A 20,278-nucleotide genomic window follows, 5' to 3' on the forward strand; every position below is an offset into this window, starting at 1 on the left:
AGATTAAACGAGAACTTACCAGTTTGAAGTTTGATCTGTATTTTATGAGGAGTTACGATGAGGGATTACGTGCCCTCCGCTCCCACCCTCATTATATGGATCAAACGAATAAATTGATGTCTCCTTATCTTTACTATGTTTACTTCAAATAACTGTGTCTATCTGTGATTCCACACCGCTGCTTGGAAGTATGCCGCGCCTGCGCACTGAGCGGGTTCTTCACGTAATCCCTCATCGTAACTCCTCATAAAATACAGATCAAACTTCAAACTGGTAAGTTCTCGTTTAATCTTACTATTAAATGGCGGAGTAGACTCAATGGGGCGAATGGTTAAATAAACTCGAATGACTTTTGAACCTGTAAATGCATTTCAAATCGATGACTCAGGCAGGATACGTCACATTTACCACTCTGACGGTGACACAAAAACATCTAGGCTTTGCAAGTAAGGCAATTTGTAATGGGATTATTAGTTTCATTAAAGCAAAAGTGTTTTGCATATTTCTGGCAGGAGTATTTTGTGGTATTATCAGATGCTTGTAATCATGGGAAATATTAATGCAGTTTGTCACCCATGTTTACATGCAATTCTACAGTAGTTTTTAATGTCCAATGTTCTAATGACAGTCTAGAGTTGTCTATGACTTGTGTCTGAGTCCTGTCATTGGTTGGAATGACCAGTACCTAAAATTAAGCATTCCACATTACCTCATCAGTGGATTCAATGCTACACTGCATGATGTGCTACATTAGCAACGGAGAAGGAACAGGAACCCAGCTCTCACCTCTAGAATTCCATGTAAACTAAATGGTACAATTTTATGGGGGATGTTGGGACAGAGACCGCTGCAGATGTACAAAGGCAATGTTTAACAATTGCAGAACAAGTTGGTTGAGTAGTCAGTTTAAAAAAGGAACACCGAACCTTTGGAACAGAGAAGCAAAGTATAAAAGCAAGGTATGCTACGTTTTTACAAATCTCTTCTACACAAGTCTGTTCGACTGCATTAAACAACAAGAATGGTATCAAGATGAAAGGCTTCACTTCCATAAAAAATCCAAAGAAAGTGGGATTGTCGTGCTTAGAGAAGGTTAAAATAAGTGTTCATAGATCAGTCACGTACATATGCTTCTTGCCAAAGGCATAAAGGTTTCCAACCAAGGGATACTGATTTAGTGAAAAAGAATCAAAGGCAATACTTTGGATCTATTACGTGAAATAGCCAGGCATGTGCAAAGTGTGCCTGGGAATCGTGAGACAATCCATTCATGACTTTGCTTGCCAGATTACAATTCATTCTTCATTACAGAAACTAAACAAGCATACGGCAAATTTGTTGTGCCTCAGCATTCCGTCCCTCCCTCCCTCCTGAATATAACATTATATTCCGTGCCATACTTTTCTATACCTCAATTAGATGATCAGCACAACATCCCTCTTCAAAGCTAAAAGCATAATCAATTCAGTTCCTCTAATATATTTCTTGACATTAAATTAGACCATGATAGAGAAGTACACAGGCCATCCCAGAGTAACAAATGCCCCACTTACGAGACGCCCATACATGCAGAAAAGCTCCAATATTAAATTCAAAAGTCCGATGTACATACGTACGTTCATTTCTAGGAACGCTAGAACTAGTTTTGTCTCTTTTAACAATTGTTCCTTCTTATCAGCATTATGTGTTTTTTAATGCCATTCATTACAAAATGGTAAACATAGAATGATTTTTGTCTATTTTCTGACGTACAAAAATAAACATCTGTACATATTGAATCCATTTGTTAGTCAGGGAAGGCCTGTGCTCAGATTAATTTATGCACATTTGCTCTGAATCCCTCATTAACCCTCCCACCAAAATTCCTATCTAACATGGCTATGAAAGTACCAACTGACCCACAGCATCCACAAAGCCTTTTAGGGAGATCGCTCCAGGTTTCCACTGTGTTGTGTGAATCAGGCGTCTTGCCAGTTTCAAGGAATCGTAGAGTTTACGACACAGAAGATGGAGTCCGTGCCGGCTGGGAAATAGGTGCCCAAATTCCAGAACTTGATCCGTAGTCTTTCAGGCAGGCGCACTGTTCATCATCTTCCAAAATTCCGTAGGTTGCAGAATGGTTCACACAAATTGGAAGAGAGCAAATGACGCCTCACTTTTTCTGGAGAGAGGGAGATAGAAAATGAGGAACTGCAGGTCAGTTAGGCTGGCATCAGCATCCGGGAAATGCTAGACTGTGAACTTAAATTAAAGATATGGTAGCTGGGTACATAAAAACTAAATAATTTAGCAGATGCCGCGCACATTTACAACTAGCACACCAAAGATAAAACATACAGCAGGGCTCGAAATTAACGGTTGCCCAATTGCCAATGGCCACCTAAAGTGGGAATGATGGAAACAGCGTTTATCAATTAAAAACATTTAATCTGGTGCGTACAAACTTAGTATCTTCATTGCGGTTCACGACACACACATTTAATCTGAATGTCCGGTAATGTGGCTTTTTGACACCTTTAAACATATTGCCAAAAGAACATTTGCTGCAGTTATGTCATTTGGCCATCTCTTATAGACAATAGACAATAGGTGCAGGAGTAGGCCATTCGGCCCTTCGAGCCAGCACCGCCATTCAGTGTGATCATCGCTGATCATCCCCAATCAGTACCCCGTTCCTGCCTTCTCCCCATATCTCCTGACTACGCTATCTTTATAACCCTATCTAGCTCTCTTTTGAAAGTATCCAGAGAACCGGCCTCCACCGCCCTCTGAGACAGAGAATTCCACAGACAGTTCTTGTCAGTTAGTGTAATGTTTAACCTGTCAGATGGGTATCGTCAGTTTTAACAGCTGTTAACATCATAAAATGCCTTTAGAAATTTCCTTGCAACCTGTATATTTTGTTGTGGATAAATTATGTGGGAAGCAAGAGAGTTTATGTACCAATAACGACCCATGCTATGGCCATGTCATGATAATTTTCGGTCCTTCACAGAAAACATGCTTGCATCAATCTATAGTGTGCATGGTTAAGCATATATGTTACCATGGTCCAGGATTTATTGACACAGGTTGATCATACGCTGAATCAACCAACCACATTTGTTTGGAAGTGAAAAGAAATAATAGAAATTGCATTCATTGCAATGTGTAAAAAGAGTTGAGATACTGTATTATAATTTTGCTGCATGTTATTGTGGTATATATCATGTCTTGATTGGTGAATATGTTTAGTTTGTGACTTTATTTGAAGCAGAAATAATATGTGAATGCTTCAATGAGCATAATTCCGACTGGTAACTGCGCACTTCGTCCGAGCACATTACCGCACATACCATGCAAGCTGTCTTAAATGACCACCTAAACTGTCATTTGGCAACTGAAAAAGCTGCCTAGGTTGGCAACAGGGAAAAAAAAGCCCTGATGCAGTGCTGGTATAACTCAGCAGGTCAGGCTACATCACTGAAGGGAATGAATAGGTGATTTTTTTTGGTTGTAATAGGGAAGGTGAGAAAGCTGAAAAAGAAGTGGGAGGAGGCAAAGCCTAGCAAGTTATACGTGGATACAGGCGAGGAGGTTTTATTGGCAGATGGGCGGATAAACACTGGAAATAAAAAAGAGACAAGGCTGTCAGATAATGAGAGAAAAGGAGTGAAATACAATACAGAAGGAGCGAGATAATGGGCTTATATTCACTGGAATTTAGACTGGGCTTGTATTCACTGGAATTTCGAAGCATAAGATGGGACCTTATAGAAACATAACATGTTTAAGGGATTGGACAGGCTAGATGCAGGAAAAATGTTCCCCATGTTGGGGGAGAATAAGGGATCGGCCATTTAGGACTGAGATGAGGAAAAACCTTTTCACCCAGAGAGTTGTGAATCTGTGGAATTCTCTGCCACAGGTGGCAGTGTGGGGCAAATCAAGAGAGAGTTAGATATAGCACTTAAGGCTAATGGAATCAAGGGATATGGGGAGAAAGCAGGAACAAGGTTAGGATTCTGGATGATCAGCCATGATAATATTGAATGGTGGTTCTGGCTGCAAGGGCTGAATTGCCTAATCATGCACATATTTTCTATGTTTCTATATAGATAGGACGGAGAGGGTTAAAGAAGAGGGGGATGGTGGGAGAAATTAGAGTGCATCTGGGGGGGGGCGGAGGGAGAAAAGAGAGAACGGGGGGGGGGGGGGGGGCACAAAAAACAGATGCAGGACTTGGCGAAACAAGCGAAAATGTTTGGTGAAATGGCCGCCTCGTCTATACAACTCTTAACCTGCAAAAGATACATCACAACCAGAGATGCAGGCTGTGAAGAAAGCGAATGGTATGTTAGCTTTTATAGCAAAAGGATTTGAGTATAGGAGCAGGGAGGTTCTACTGCAGTTGTACAGGGTCTTGGTGAGACCACACCTGGAGTATTGCATACAGTTTTGGTCTCCAAATCTGAGGAAGGACATTATTGCCATAGAGGGAGTGCAGAGAAGGTTCACCAGACTGATTCCTGGGATGTCAGGACTGTCTTATGAAGAAAGACTGGATAGACTTGGTTTATACTCTCTAGAATTGTGGAGATTGAGAGGGGATCTTATAGAAACTTACAAAATTCTTAAGGGGTTGGACAGGCTAGATGCAGGAAGATTGCTCCCGATGTTGGGGAAGTCCAGGACAAGGGGTCACAGCTTAAGGATAAGGAGGAAATCCTTTAAAACCGAGATGAGAAGAACTTTTTTCACACAGAGAGTGGTGAATCTCTGGAACTCTCTGCCACAGAGGGTAGTTGAGGCCAGTTCATTGGCTATATTTAAGAGGGCGTTAGATGTGGCCCTTGTGGTTAAGGGGATCAGAGGGGATGGAGAGAAGGCAGGTACGGGATACTGAGTTGGATGATCAGCCATGATCATATTGAATGGCGGTGCAGGCTCGAAGGGCCGAATGGCCTACTCCTGCACCTAATTTCTATGTTTCTATGTTTCATTAAAGTGCCACACAGAATCAAACAAAGTGAAAGGACCCAAGTAAAAGGATTGATGCTACGCAGCATCTTGTTTACTGCTCAGGATGTTTACAGGAATGGAATAATGGAGTGGAATTATGCTAAAATAGATCATCATTGCTTTATTGTTTAGATATGTCAGTGATGACACTGCTGTGTAAGGAACTTGGCATGAGTCGCTGCCCTCTCCACTACTACACTGGGAACCTGAATGAGGGCCGCAGCCCTTTCCTGGCTCGCCACAGCAAAGAAGTGGTTAAAGTGACATATGGTTCGGTCTGGAATAAGCCATGGTTGTCTGTAAGGGTTGGTAGTGGGTGAAATGGAGAACCCAAGTATCTTGTTAAGTTCCTGATGTTCCCTCAAAATTAACTAATTGTTGAAAAGATAAGTAGTAATTCCCAATTTTGGTGCCACACCTGTTGATCACGTTTGTATCCTCTCCAATGCTTCCATATAAAGTCATACTTCTTTCCACATATGAAGCAGAATCAAAACTCAGTAACTTTGAAATTGTAATTCCGCCTCTCCAGAAATAAATACTAACCTATGTTGTCTTGAGGACTAACTTCTTGACAACTATGATTAGGAGTGTAAGATCCAGAGGCACTATGAGATATTTGTGATTGCAAATGTCTGGAATTGTTAGGTTTGTCTGGGTTAGGGGGTATTAGCGACAGGGAGAGGTTATTCAGAATTAAGATTGTTTTCTCTCGAACGTCAGAGGTTTCACCGAGACCTGATAGAAGTATATAAAATGAGTGGCATAGATCAGATAGTCAGAATCTTTTTAATCTGCAGAATGGAAAAATCAAATACTAGAGGGCATAGCTTTAAGGTGTGGGCTGAAAAGTTTGAATGTGATGTGGAGGACAATCTTTATAGATCTATTTTTATTTTATTTTTTACACAGAGGGTGTTGAGTGCCTAAAATGCACTGCCAAGGTTGGGGATCAGATAGATACGAAAGTGGCATTTAAGTGGCTCTTTGATAGGCACATGAATGTGCAGGGAATGTAGGCACAGGTAAGCAAGAGATGGTCTTGGCATCATGTTCAACACAGACACTGTGGCCCAAAGGTATACAAACTTAAAGCACACGGCATTGGGGGTTCAGTATTGATGTGGATAGAGAACTGGCTGGCAAACAGGAAGCAAAGAGTAGGAGTAAACGGGTCCTTTTCACAATGGCAGGCAGTGACTAGTGGGGTACCGCAAGGCTCAGTGCTGGGACCCCAGCTATTTACAATATATATTAATGATCTGGATGAGGGAATTGAAGGCAATATCTCCAAGTTTGCGTATGACACTAAGTTGGGGGGCAGTGTTAGCTGTGAGGAGGATGCTAGGAGACTGCAAGGTGACTTGGATAGGCTGGGTGAGTGGGCAAATGTTTGGCAGATGCAGTATAATGTGGATAAATGTGAGGTTATCCATTTTGGTGGCAAAAACAGGAAAGCAGACTATTATCTAAATGGTGGCCGACTAGGAAAAGGGGAGATGCAGCGAGACCTGGGTGTCATGGTACACCAGTCATTGAAAGTGGGCATGCAGGTGCAGCAGGCAGTGAAGAAAGCGAATGGTATGTTAGCTTTCATAGCAAAAGGATTTGAGTATAGGAGCAGGGAGGTTCTACTGCAGTTGTACAGGGTCTTGGTGAGACCACACCTGGAGTATTGCGTACAGTTTTGGTCTCCAAATCTGAGGAAGGACATTATTGCCATAGAGGGAGTGCAGAGAAGGTTCACCAGACTGATTCCTGGGATGTCAGGACTGTCTTATGAAGAAAGACTGGATAGACTTGGTTTATACTCTCTAGAATTGAGGAGATTGAGAGGGGTTCTTATAGAAACTTACAAAATTCTTCAGGGGTTGGACAGGCTAGATACAGGAAGATTGCTCCCGATGTTGGGGAAGTCCAGGACAAGGGGTCACAGCTTAAGGATAAGGGGGAAATCCTTTAAAACCGAGATGAGAAGAATTTTTTTCACACAGAGAGTGGTGAATCTCTGGAACTCTCTGCCACAGAGGGTAGTCGAGGCCAGTTCATTGGCTATATTTAAGAGGGAGTTAGATGTGGCCCTTGTGGCTAAGGGGATCAGAGGGTATGGAGAGAAGGCAGGTACGGGATACTGATTTGGATGATCAGCCATGATCATATTGAATGGCGGTGCAGGCTCGAAGGGCCGAATGGCCTACTCCTGCACCTATTTCTATGTTTCTATGTTTCTTGTGCTGTACTGTTCTATAAACATGCTTACAGCATGCAACAATCAGACTACAAGAACATAGATTAGTTCTTCAACAATATTCAGTTTCAGCTTGATTAATAAAAGCTGGTTCTTCTCCGTGATCAATGGCAGTCGTTATTTGGACCAATGTCATTGAAAATCTCCATGGAGATGAAACAGAAACATAGAAAATAGGTGCACGAGGAGGCCATTCGTCCCTTCGAGCCAGCACCGCCATTCATTGTGATCATGGCTGACCGTCCCCTATCAAAAACCCGTGCCTGCCATCTCCCCATAGCCCTTGACTCCACTAGCACCTGGAGGTCTATCTAACTCTCTCTTAAATCGATCCAGTGACTTGGCCTCCACTGCCCTTTGTGGCAGGGAATTCCATTAATTCACAACTCTCTGGGTGAAATTTTTTTCTCACCCCAGTCTTAAATGACCTCCTGTTTATTCTAAGATTGTGGCCCCTAGTTCTGGACTCGCCCAACATTGGGAACATTTTTCCTGCATCTAGCTTGTCCAGTACTTTTATAATTGTATATGTTTCTATGAGATCCCCCCTTATCCTTCTAAACTCCAGTGAATACAAGCCTAGTCTTTTCAATCTTTCCTCATATGACAGTCCCGCCATGCAAGGGATCAATCTCGTGAACCTACGCTGCACTGCCTCAATCACAAGGATGTCCTTCCTCAAATTAGGAGACCAAAACTGTACACAATACTCCAGATGTGGTCTCAGCAGAGCCCTATACAACTGCAGAAGAACCTATTTACTCCTATACTGAAATCCTCTTGTTATGAAGGTCAACATTCCATTAGCTTTCTTTACTGCCTGCTGTATCTGCACGCCAACTTTCAATGACTGGTGTACAAGGACACCCAGGTCTCGCTGTACCTCCCCCTTACCTAACCTAACCCCATTGAGATAATAATCTCCCCCCTTGTTTTTGCCGCCAAAGTGGATAACCTCACATTTATCTATATTATACTGCATCTGCCACGCATCTGCCCACTCAACTTGTCCAGATCCCCATGCAACCTCCTACATCCTCTTCACAGTTCACACTGCCACCCAGCTTTGTGTCATCCGCAAACTTGCTAGAGTTGCTCCTAATTCCCTTGTCCAAATCATTAATATATTTGGTAAACAGTTGCGGCCCCAACACTGAGCCTTGCAGCACGCCACTCGCCACTGCCTGCCATTCAGAAAAGGACCTGTTCAGTCCTACTCTTTGCTTCCAGTCTGCCAACCAATTTTCTATCCATGTCAACATCCTACCCCCAATACCGTGCTCTAATTTTAGTCACCAGTCTCCCGTGCGGGACCATATCAAAGATTTTCTGAAAGTTTAGATACACTACATCCACTGGCATCCCTTCATCCATTTTACTTGTCACGTCCTCAAAAACTTCCAGAAGATTAGTCAAGCATGATTTCCCTTTCATAAATCCATGTTGACTTGGACTAATCGTTTTACTGCTATCCACATGCCCCATTATTACCTCTTTAATAATTGACTCCAGCAACTTTCCCACCACCGAAGTCAGGCTAACTGGTCTGTAATTCCCCGTTTTCTCTCTCGCTCCTTTCTTGAAAATTGGGATAACATTAGCTATCCTCCAATCCACAGGAACTGATCCTGAATCTATTGAACATTGGAAAATGATCACCAATGCATCCACTATTTCTAGAACCACCTCCCTGAGGACTCTGGGATGCAGACCATCAGGCCCAGGGGATTTATCATCCTTCAGTCCCATTAGCCTACCCAATACTATTTCTCGCCTAATGAAAATGACTTTCAGTTCCTCTACCCCCTTCGATCCTCTGTCCTCCAGTACATCTGGGAGATTGTTTGTGTCTTCCTTAGTGAAGACCGATCCGAAGTACCTGTTCAACTCTTCTGCCATTTCCTTGTTGCCCATAATAATTTCACCCGTGTCTGCCTTCAAGGGACCCACATTTGACTTTGCTACTCTTTTTCCCTTAACATATCTAAAGAAGCTTTTATTGTCCTTCTTTATATTCCTAGCCAGCTTCCCCTCGTACTTCATCTTTTCTGCCCGTATTGCCCGTTTTGTTTCCTTCTGTTGTCCTATGAAAGTTTCCCAATCCTCTGGCATCCGGCTGCTCTTTGCTGTGTTATACATCTTTTCTTTTAGTTTTATTCGATCCTTAACTTCTCTTGTCAGCCACAGTTGCCTCCTACTCCCCTTAGAATCTTCCTTCCTTTTTGGAATGAAATTATCCTGCGTCTTCCAGGTTATGCCCAGAAATTCCTGCCATTGCTGTTCCACCGTCATTCCTGCTAGGATCTCTTTCCAGTCTACTTTGGCCAGCTCCCCTCTCATGCCTTCATAGTCCCCTTTCTTCAACTGCATCACTGCCACTTCCGATTTAACGTTTTCCTTCTCAAATTGCTGATTAAAACTAATCATATTATGATCACTACCTCCAAGCAGTTCCTTTACCTCGAGTTCTCATATCATATCTGGTTCATTGGACAACACTAAATCCAGAATTGCCTTTTCTCTGGTCGGCTCCATTACCAGCTGCTCTAAGAATCCATCTCGGAGGCATTCTACAAACACCCTTTCTTGGGGTCCTGAACCGACCTGATTTTCCCAGTCTATCTGCATATTGAAATCCCCCATCACCACAGTGGCATTACCTTTGTTACATGCCAGTTTTAACTCCTGCTGCAACTTACAGCCTACATCCCGGCTACTATTTGGGGGTCTGTAAATAACACCAATTAGTGTCTTCTTGCCTTTACAATTCCTCAACTCAATCCACAGTGACTCTACTGTCAGTCCCTATGTCTTCCCTCGCAAGGGATGAATTCCCTCCCTCCCCAGCAGAGCTACCCCCCCCCTCTGCCCACCTGCCTGGCCTTTCTATAGGATGTATAACACTGAATATTAAGTTCCCAGGCCCGATCCTCCTGCAGCCAGGTCTCAGTAATCCCCACAATGTCATATCTACCAACCTCTGAGCCTCAAGCTCATCTACTTTACTTCTTATATTTCGCGCATTCATATACAATATTTTTAATTCCTTACGCATCTCACCTTTCACATCGATCCCTATTACACTTGGCCATACTCTCCTATCCCTTTATGAGCTTCCTTTCCCGTTAATTCTGGGGTCATTAACCAAGCTAAAGGGATCAGGGGGTATGGAGAGAAAGCAGGTACCGGATACTGAGTTGGATGATCAGCCATGATCATATTGAATGGTGGTGCAGGCTCGAAGGGCCGAATGGCCTACTCCTGCACCTATTTTCTATGTTTCTATCCCTTTACTCTCTTTCCCTTTAACTCCATCCTCAACTATCCCATTTGACACCCCACCCCCCCTTATACAGTTTAAAACCACCCATGTAGCAGTGGCAAACCGGCCTGCCAGAATGCTGGTCCCACACCTGTTAAGATGCAATCCATCCCTTTTGTACAGTTCCAAAACAGATCCCATTTGGTCTTTGCCATTATTTTTCTGAGCTGGATGTTAGGTTAACAAATCACTCACTAAAGTAATCCACCAAAAAATGTGTGCAAAATTACATAATGTCACATTAATGCAATTTTCATCTTTGCAACACTTGTTTTTCTGATGTGGCAAAATTCTAGGCTAGCTATCTAAGAAACTAATGGGGAAAAATGAATTTGGACTTACAAATATACAAAAAATCAAGGTGGATTTAAAGATCCAAGCAAAAAACAAACCAAACATATTTATAGAGGGACAGAACCAACATTTCAAAAGTGTTGTGTTTTAAAAAAATATGCATACACTAGAAGAGTTGTAAAAATGATTAAGTATTGGTAGAAAAATGTGAGATTTTACTTCAGGAAAAGACAAAAACATTGAGGGAAGGATTCTGGTCAACAGAATAGACATAATATAGTTTTCCATTTAGTGAGAGTAAAATAACTTTTACAAAGCTATCAATGAGATCACAAGTAGGTAATTTAGAGGCAATTTCCTTACACTTGTGCTATGCAACCTTTAATATGGAGAGGACAAGATTCACAAATTATTGCTAAATTAATCCATTTGGCTCCAAATTTATGAATATTAAATGCTGGTTGTTGAAAATTTCTGTTAAAAGTGATCATGAAAATGACCAAAACATGCAACAACTTTCAGGCAATCAAAGTCTGTAATCTCCACTAAATGAGCAACATCCCTTCATTATCTTTGACATTACACCATCTGTTGCCTAATCTCTCATATTGTTTGTGGGAACGTCCACAATGTTTTTCTTTCATTTGAAAGATGGTGGGGAGATTAAACGATGAGGGGCAAAGTGAATGTGAAGTGATAGCTCCAGAGCAGTAACCAACACAACGGCACAGTAAATTGTACTCTGTAATACATTGAAAAAAAAACTAATTCCAATAATAAGCCTTCCCCTATTTTACCTTGGACATCGGGCACGAGCGTCGAATTTCCTGCCAATGTTCTTTAAAGAGGCAATCTGTCCGTACTTGACTGTGGAGAGAAAATAATTTCTGGTATCATTGACAATAGCATTATTATACTGCAACAAACACATCACGGGAGAAACTCAGTGGGTACTTCCAAGTACTGTGGAAGCAAGGGAATAATCTGTCTCTTGTCGAGACCCTGCACCAGGACTGAGAGTGTAAAGAGGAGATAACCAGAGGAGAGGGTGAAGATTTTACAAAGAATGTGTGTCGAAGTAGAGCTGCAACAGTTGAGTTTCATTCGAGGATCCTCTGGAATTAATCCAAAGCCGAGATATTTAGCGTCACTCAAAACTGCTGCCCAACTTAGTAGGCAGTGAAATTGAGAGTCTTGCTGTTGTTATAGAACTGTAATTATCACTTGGTGCTGCAGGAAGCATCAAGGCCAAGACTAAACAACAGAAATGCAGTACTTTGATTCGCTCCCTGCTGGTTAGGGGAGTGAGTAAAACGATTATAGATGTTGAACTCGACAATTAGTTATTTATGAGTTTTTTTGCCAGTTCTATGGCATTCTTCAATATCCTTCCATTGGCACCTGGATATGCAGGGAATGGAGGGGCATGGGGCATGGGTCACGTGCAGGCAGTGGAGATTAATTTATCTTGGCATCATGTTCGGACATTGTGAGCCATGGGGCCATAATGTTCTTTGTTCTATTCCTTTCTTTTAGTCAGTCAACTTTAGCATAACAGCAACTTTGAGGTTGATTTGGCAACATTCAAATCGGTAACGTTGGCAAAAGTGTGTAAAAGTGTGTCGACAATCTGATTCGCTTTCAAAGACAACTTGTGCAAATTAATTTTAAACCATGTATAACCAGATTTTTAATTATGTAATTTATATGGGATACATAATCACATGGCACCTCTGAACGTACCTATGCAACATAACCGCAGCAGGGTTCCTGATAAATCCTCCTCTTCGATCAGTAGTACAACCATTGGAGGGGCGGGAATCTGTAGCACAATTAGCCGATTGATATTACTGTACAGACTGAAGGAGGATTGAAAGAATCTTGAATGAGTACATACTTTAATTCAGCGATAGTGATTCAGCAGTGGAAGTCTCACCTCACTATTACCACCATCTTTTGTACACGGCAAAGAGATTGTGTACACTTATCCTCCATGACTCGTGGAATTCAGCTCCTGACGACTTTGGGGTGTGGGAGTAAACCGGAGAAAACCCAGCGAGGCCATGGGTGGGGGAAGAAGGAAGGAGCCAAGGCCGTGCAGCCGGCACCTGTAGAGAAGATCCAACCCGCATCTGTGGCGGCCGCTGTCTGTCTGTCGGCAGCAAATCTCCCTCCCCCTCCCCCTCCCCCTCTCCCTCCCCTCCCCCTCGCGCTAAACGCCCGTCTAGTTCTAGATTAAAACCTTTTTGAACTCGTCAAGCAACGTTTCACATAACACAGTCCAGTGAGGGAGCGCCCGTGGTGGGCGGGGCTACAGGGGGAGGGAGGGAGCGCCCGGGGTGGGCGGGGCTACAGGGGAGGGAGCGCCCGGGGTGGGCGGGGCTACAGGGGAGGGAGCGCCCGGGGTGGGCGGGGTTACAGGAGACGAGGCGCCGTTTTCCTTCACGGCCGCAAATGTTATTTCTAAAGCAGTTGGTTGTCGCCGCCTCGAGCCCCGGGAACAGACGGACAGATGGACCCGGATGTGGAGCAGCAACACAAACCCGCTTCAGCTTCAGCTCCATCTTCCCGCCCGCGCTCCCGCCTCGACCGTCGTCATGGCCGCATCGACAAGATGGCCGCGCGTCACGTCACGTCACGTGGTGACCGCATTAATGACGTAGGCGGGACGTCACGTGACGCTCGGTCCGTTGATAGGGCGGGAAAGTCACGTGAAGTCCATTCAATGACGTGTTGGGGCGTCACGTGGTCCGCTCAGCGACGTCACCAAAGATACTAGAGGAGCTCTACCTGCCTGTGTAATATATGCAAAAATAATTTCATTCTGCAGTTGCATTTGTGACAAATAAACCACCATTGAACCATTGTTCATACAACGTGCCAGTGAATACAAATGGTCTGTTGTCTTTTTTATAAAATTACATTTATTCAGTTATTTGCAGAATGTATACATTGAACTACAACAAAACACCCAGCATTTTTCTCTATCCAGGTGAGGAGGGACTAATGGCAGGTGATTGAGTTGGAGATTATAATTACAGAAAACAAAATGGAGCAAATGGGGCATAAAACGTAGAACCAGGGGAGGCACGGGCATGGATTTGGGGATAAAAATGGTTGACTTGGAATTGGGAAGGGTGGGAGATGTGTGGATGGAGGAGGAGAGAGCAGTGTGTGATGGGGGTGGGGTGGGGGGGGGGGGGGAATTATGGTGTTTTGTTTTCATTTTGTATGTGGCATTCACTGCCAGAATGAAATGTAAAACCAGCAACACAGATTGCGATTTATGCATCTAACCTGTGGTCGTCAGAGTAGATTAAAAAGAAACATGAATGTTGCCATTCACGCCACCTCCTCCAATCTTTCAGCCCTCTAGGTTTCCAGTACATCTTCATACTTTGGTCTCTTGCATAATTCCATTAGATATTTAACATGGAAATAGGCCTTTCAGTCCACCAAGTCCATGCTGACCATCGATCACCCATTCACACTAGTTCTATGTTATCCCACTTTCCTCACCCACTCTATACACATTCGGGGCAATTTTACAGACAAATTAACCTACAAAGCCAATGCATCTTTAGGATGTGGGAGGAATCCCACATGCTTGCAGGGCGAATGTGCCCGAGGACAGTGCTCGAGGACAGAATCAAACACAGGTCTCTGGCGTGTGAGGCAGAAAGTCTACTAGCTGTGCCACTATATCTTGATTTCCGACACGCAAAAAATTAAACGTTGATAACTTTGGTTACTAAAAAAAATAAACTATCTATTTTCAGTCTTAAATTTCTAAGTCACACTATGTCCCCGTTAACAGCTATGTTTTAATTCACTTCAAGACTATGGTCGTAAAGTTGCTGCCTAACAGTGCCAAAGACCCGGAATCGATCCTGAATATGGGTGCTGTCTGTATGGAGTTTGCTCCTTTTCCCTTTGATCACATGGGTTATTTCCGGGCTTCATAGAACTTGTTTCCTTCCACATTCCAAAGGTGTGCAGGACCCTTTATCAGACCCAACCCAAAAAGATTCTGTTTGACCTGTTGATGCATATATATATTTAAATAGTTATATATTCATATATAAATATATGCTGATTTGTTTTCTCGTTTATAACATTGTTTACAGAGTACTATGTTTACATATAGGGGGGTTGCACGTAAGGTCACCGGGTCATAGGGCTTGATGCACGGAGCCCGCTCAATCCATCTGGAAGACATCCGTCACTTCCGGTATATGTTATTAATACAAGAAATGCTACCTGTTCCTGCCTGTTAAAACCGCCAAAATGTTGAATTTTTGCACTGAAAAAAATTGTGGTAGTCGGGGTAAGTGTGAGAGACATGTACCCAACTTTAGAATTCCAAATGTGAAGCGAAATGAAGGCATAGAGAAGTGAGAGCTGAAGGGACTACAGCAGCAAAAGTGCTTGTAAACATTGGCCATATCGGAATTGAAAATATTGGGAATTATCACGTTTGCTCACTGCATTTCATCAAGTAAGGCATTATTTGTGTTTTTTCTTGATTCCTTTGGTATCTAAAAATTCTCAGAAGTGATAAACCTGGCTGTAAATTTTTCTTCAGATGCGTTTTCATTTTGTATGTAAAAACCTACTTGAGAACCATGGACGATTTAAAAAAATTACAGCCAGATTTATCACTTCTGAAACTTTTTAGATGCCAAAGGAATCAAGAAAAAACACAAATAATGCCTTAGTTGATGAAATGCAGTGAGCAAACGGCCAATGTTCGCCAAGCACTCTGGCTGTTGTTGTCCCTTCAGCTCTCGCTTCTATCCACCGTCATTTCTCCTCACTTTTGGAATTCTGAAGTAGGCTAAATGTCTCTCACGCTCATCCCGATTTCCATAATTATTTACAGCGCAAACATTGACAATTTCAGCGGTGGGGTTTTAACGGGCCCGCTACGCTGGAAACAATGGTCAATGCCCACCTGCAGTTCATCGCGTGTAATCCAGTTGGAGCAAAGATCTTAGAGCAGAGTACTGGAGTGGCGTAGCAACAGTACGCGTCATGGGTCGTGACCCCACTGCCGTGAAACCTCCCTATTCTGTTGCTGTTGCAAGTCAGGATTTCATTGTTCTCCCCCCCTGGGGATCCGGGACATTAATGCCCCTAACAAAGATGGCCGCCTCCCCTGGGGATCCGGGACATCAGTGCCCCTAACAAAGATGGCCGCCTCCCCCTGGCGATCCGGGACATTAATACCCCTAACAAAGATGGCCGCCTCCCCCTGGGGATCCGGGACATCAGTGCCCCTAACAAAGATGGCCGCCACCCCTGGGGATCCGGGACATTAGTGCCCCTAACAAAGATGGTCGCCTACCCTGGGGATCCGGGACACTAGTGCCCCTAACAAAGATGGTCGCCTCCCCCGGGTATCCGGGAGGAAAGGGAGAGGCAGGCGGATGGAAGGGAGGGAGGTGACGGGGATGACGAGGGGGAAGGAGTTGCGGGGGGGGAGGGGGTTGGGGGTGAGGGTGGAAGTCTGGGGTGAATATCTGACACTTGAGGGGGAGGTGAGACGGGGGGGGGGTTCAAAGTTCAAAGTAAACTTTATTGTCAATACAAATAATGCAACAAGTAGTTACACAGAGGATTGAAATTGTGTTTCCCCATACTCCAAATGTGCAAGTAATATTTATAACACAGACAGACAATCTACCAATAAAGATAGACAATGGACATATACATTAAATAAAATATTCACAGTGTGCCAGAGTGTAGTAACATTTTGAGGTATGTTATTAAGGTGCAATAATAAAAGGTGCAATAGAGGGTGTGAGAGAGGAGGGTGTGAGGGGGGGAGGGGGTGAGAGAGATGGGGGGTGAGAGAAGGGGTGAGTTGTGAGATAGGGGGGGGGGGCGGGGGTGAGAGAGGGTCATTGTGGCTCCCGGTACCTGACCAGGAATGTTCTGTTTGCAGAAGAAAGCGCTGCTGGCCTTCAAGAAGCAGAGTTCAGGAGCTCAGAGCAACCAGGGAGGCATCAAACGCTGTTGGTGGCCTCGCAGTGACCTCCTCCTCGTTGAATTACGCTCAACTCCTCCGCTCAGTCCATCTACCAAGCGCAGGCTCGGCGAACGCTTCGCCCAACACCTCCGCTCAGTCCGTCTTAACCCACCTGATCTCCCGGTGGCTCAGCACTTCAACTCCCCCTACCATTCCCAATCCTGAATTTCTGTCCTGGGCCTCCTCCATTGTCAGAGTGAGGCCCCGTGCAAATTGGAGGAACAGCGCCTCATATTTTGCTTGGGTCGTTTACACCCCAGCGGTATGAACATTGACTTCTCTAACTTCAGACAGCCCTTGCTTTCCCTCTCTCTCCATATTCTTCCCCTTTACAGTTCTCCCACTAGTCTTACTGTCTCCGATTACATTATTTCGTTGACCCCCCCCCCCCCCTCCGCTGACATGAGTCTGAAGAAGGGTCTTGACTCGAAAAGTCGCCTATTCCTTCTCACCAGAGATGCTGCTGAGTTACTCCAGCACTCTGTGAAACATCACCTATCCATGTTCACCAGAGATTCCCGATGCTGGGGAAGTCCAGAACAAGGGGTCACAGTTTAAGGATAAGGGGGAAATCTTTTAGGATGAGATGAGGAAAACATTTTTCACACAGAGAGTGGTGAATTTGTGGAATTCTCTGCCACAGAAGGTAGTTGAGGCCAGTTCATTGGCTATATTTAAGAGGGAGTTAGATGTGGCCCTTGTGGCTAAAGGGATCAGGGGGTATGGAGAGAAGGCAGGTACAGGATACCGAGTTGGTAATGATCAGCCATGATTATATTGCTCGAAGGGCCGAATGGCCTACTCCTGCACCTATTTTCTATGTTTCTATGCTGCCTGACCTGCTGAGTTACTCCAGCACTCTGGAACGTCATCTATCCATGTTCTCTACAGATGCTGCCTGTTATAGAGTGATACAGTTTGAAAACAGGCCCTTCGGCCCAACTCGCCCATAATGGCCAACAATGTCCCAGCTACACTAGTCCCACTTGCCCGCGCTTGGTCCATATCCCTCCAAACCTGTCCTATCCATGTACCTGTCCAACTGTTTCTTAAACTTGGGATAGTCCCAGCCGCAACTACCTCCTCTGGCAGCTTGTTCCATACACCCACCACCCTCTGTGTGAAAAAGTTACCCCTTGGATTCCTATTAAATCTTTTCCCCTTCACTTTGAACGTATGGCCTCTGGTCCTCGATTCCCTACTCTGGGCACGAGACACTGCATCGACCCGATCTATTCCTCTCATGATTTTGTATACCTCTATAAGATCACCCCTCATTCTCCTACGCTCCATGGAATAAGAGACCCAGCCTACTCAACCTCTCCCTAAAGCTCACAACCTCTAGTCCTGGCAACATCTCTGAACCCTTTCCAGCTTGACAATAGGTGCAGGATTGGCCATTCGGCCCTTTGAGTCGTTTAAAATATTTTTGTGTGTCTCCCCCAACCCCCTCCCTCCCGCCCGCAGCGGCCCCTCTCCCCACCCCACGCTAACTGGTGTTCAGCCTCTTCCCCCCCCCCCCCACCGCCCAGCGCTGTACGACCAGTCGCTGACCCACACAGCCACGACCACAGTGGAGGCCAAGATGCTGGTGAAGACGGGAGCCATCAGTGCCATCACAGCCGAGAACAAGAACTCTGGCTTCAAGCGCTCACACACCCTGGAGGGGAAGCTCAAGGTGAGAGAGTGCACGTGGTAGTGGTGGTGGCTTTACAACCCACATGACATGCTCCCCCTCTGCCTCCCCACCCTCCCCAACCACCCCCACCCTCCCCATCCTCCACTCCACTCCCCCCTCCCCATCCCCTTCCCCACCCTCCCCCTTCACCACCCTCCCCACCCACCCCCTCGCCACCCCCACCATCCCCCTCCCACGACCCACCCTCCACCATCCCCCTACCCACCCTCCACCCCCTCTCCACCCACCCCCACCCTCCTCCCCCTCCCCACCCCCTTACCCACCTCACCTTACCCTGGGTCAGGAGTATTTTATCACCCCTCAGAGTGTCCAAGTTACCCGTCGAATTCCTATTAAATCTTTTCCCCTTCACCTTGAACCTATGTCCTCTGGTCCTCGATTCCCCTACTCTGGGTAAAAGACTCTGCATCTACCCGATCTATTCCTCTCATGATTTTGTACAGCTCTGTAAGATCACCCCTCATCCTCCTACGCTCCATGGAATAGAGACCCAGCCTACTCAACCTCTCCCTATAGCGCACACCCTCTAGTCCTGGCAACATCGCTGAACCCTTTCCAGCTTGAGAATAGAAAATAGGTGCAGGAGTAGGCCATTCGGCCCTTCGAGCCAGCACCGCCATTCAATGTGATCATGGCTGATCATCCCCAATCAGTACCCTGTTTCTGCCTTCTCCCTATCCGCTATCTTTAAGAGCCCTATCTAGGTCTCTCTTCAAAGCATCCAGAGAACCGGCCTCCACCGCCTTATGAGGCAGAGAATTCCACAGACTCACAACTCTCTGTGTGAAAAGGTGTTTCCTCATCTCCGTTCCAAATGGCCTACCCCTTATTCTTAAACTGTGACCCCTGGTTCTGGACTCCCCCAACATCGGGGAACATGTTTCCTGCCTCTAGCGTGTCCAAACTCTTAATAATCTTATATGTTTCAATAAGATCCCCTCTCATCCAACTAAACTCCAGAGTGCACAAGCCCAGCTGCTCCATTCTCTCAGCATATGACAGTCCCGCCATCTCGGGAATTAACCTTGTAAACCTACGCTGCACTCCCTCAATAGCAAGAATGTCCTTCCTCAAATTAGGGGACCAAAATTGTACACAATACTCCAGGTGCGTTCTCACTAGGGCACCTGTACAACTGCAGAATAACCTCTTTGTTCCTATACTCCTCTTGTTATGAAGGCCAATATCTTTCCCAGAACTGAGCATCTACAGGAGTTGGTGAGAGATGTGGTTTGGTGATGATCTCTCTGTCCCCCCCCCGCATTGCCATCGGGAATTTGTCCTGTATTTTGACCTTTTGTCCCTTATTTGGGAGTGTGAAAGTTGGCGACCCTATGTCTGTGACCCACACCTCCCCCCCTCGTTCCCCCCCCCCCCCTTCCCTGTCCCCCGCACCTCCCCTCGCCTTATCATCCCCTTGCTCTGCCCCCGCCCCCCCCCGCCCCCACCACTGTTGCGTCACGGATCGATTGCCACAGCCACATCCCCTTGCTCTGCCCCCGCCCCCCCGCCCCCCACCACTGGCCCGTCACGGATCGATTGCCACAGCCACAGCCACATCCACTCTATCCAGGCTTTTCACTCGTTGTGTTTAAAGTTTGGAGATACAGCGTGGAAAAAGGCCCCTTCAGCCCACCGACTCCGCACTGACCAGGGGTCACCCCTTCTCTGAAGATGGACACA

General features: G+C 45.2%; 1 protein-coding gene across 1 annotated transcript in view; it reads left to right on the forward strand.

Annotated features, from left to right (window-relative positions):
- Window positions 1–18,595, forward strand: part of LOC116967595 (negative elongation factor E-like) — a 69,458-nt gene extending 50,863 nt beyond the window's left edge. The window contains exons 2-3 of the mRNA XM_033014211.1: window positions 16,813–16,882; window positions 18,429–18,595. Coding sequence (XP_032870102.1) covers window positions 16,813–16,882; window positions 18,429–18,595 — 237 coding nt within the window. The remainder of the gene's footprint in view (window positions 1–16,812; window positions 16,883–18,428) is intronic.
- The last annotated feature ends 1,683 nt before the right edge of the window (window positions 18,596–20,278 follow it).

This window comes from Amblyraja radiata, chromosome 40, assembly GCF_010909765.2.
Source record: "Amblyraja radiata isolate CabotCenter1 chromosome 40, sAmbRad1.1.pri, whole genome shotgun sequence".
NCBI classification, from domain to species: Eukaryota; Metazoa; Chordata; class Chondrichthyes; order Rajiformes; family Rajidae; genus Amblyraja; species Amblyraja radiata.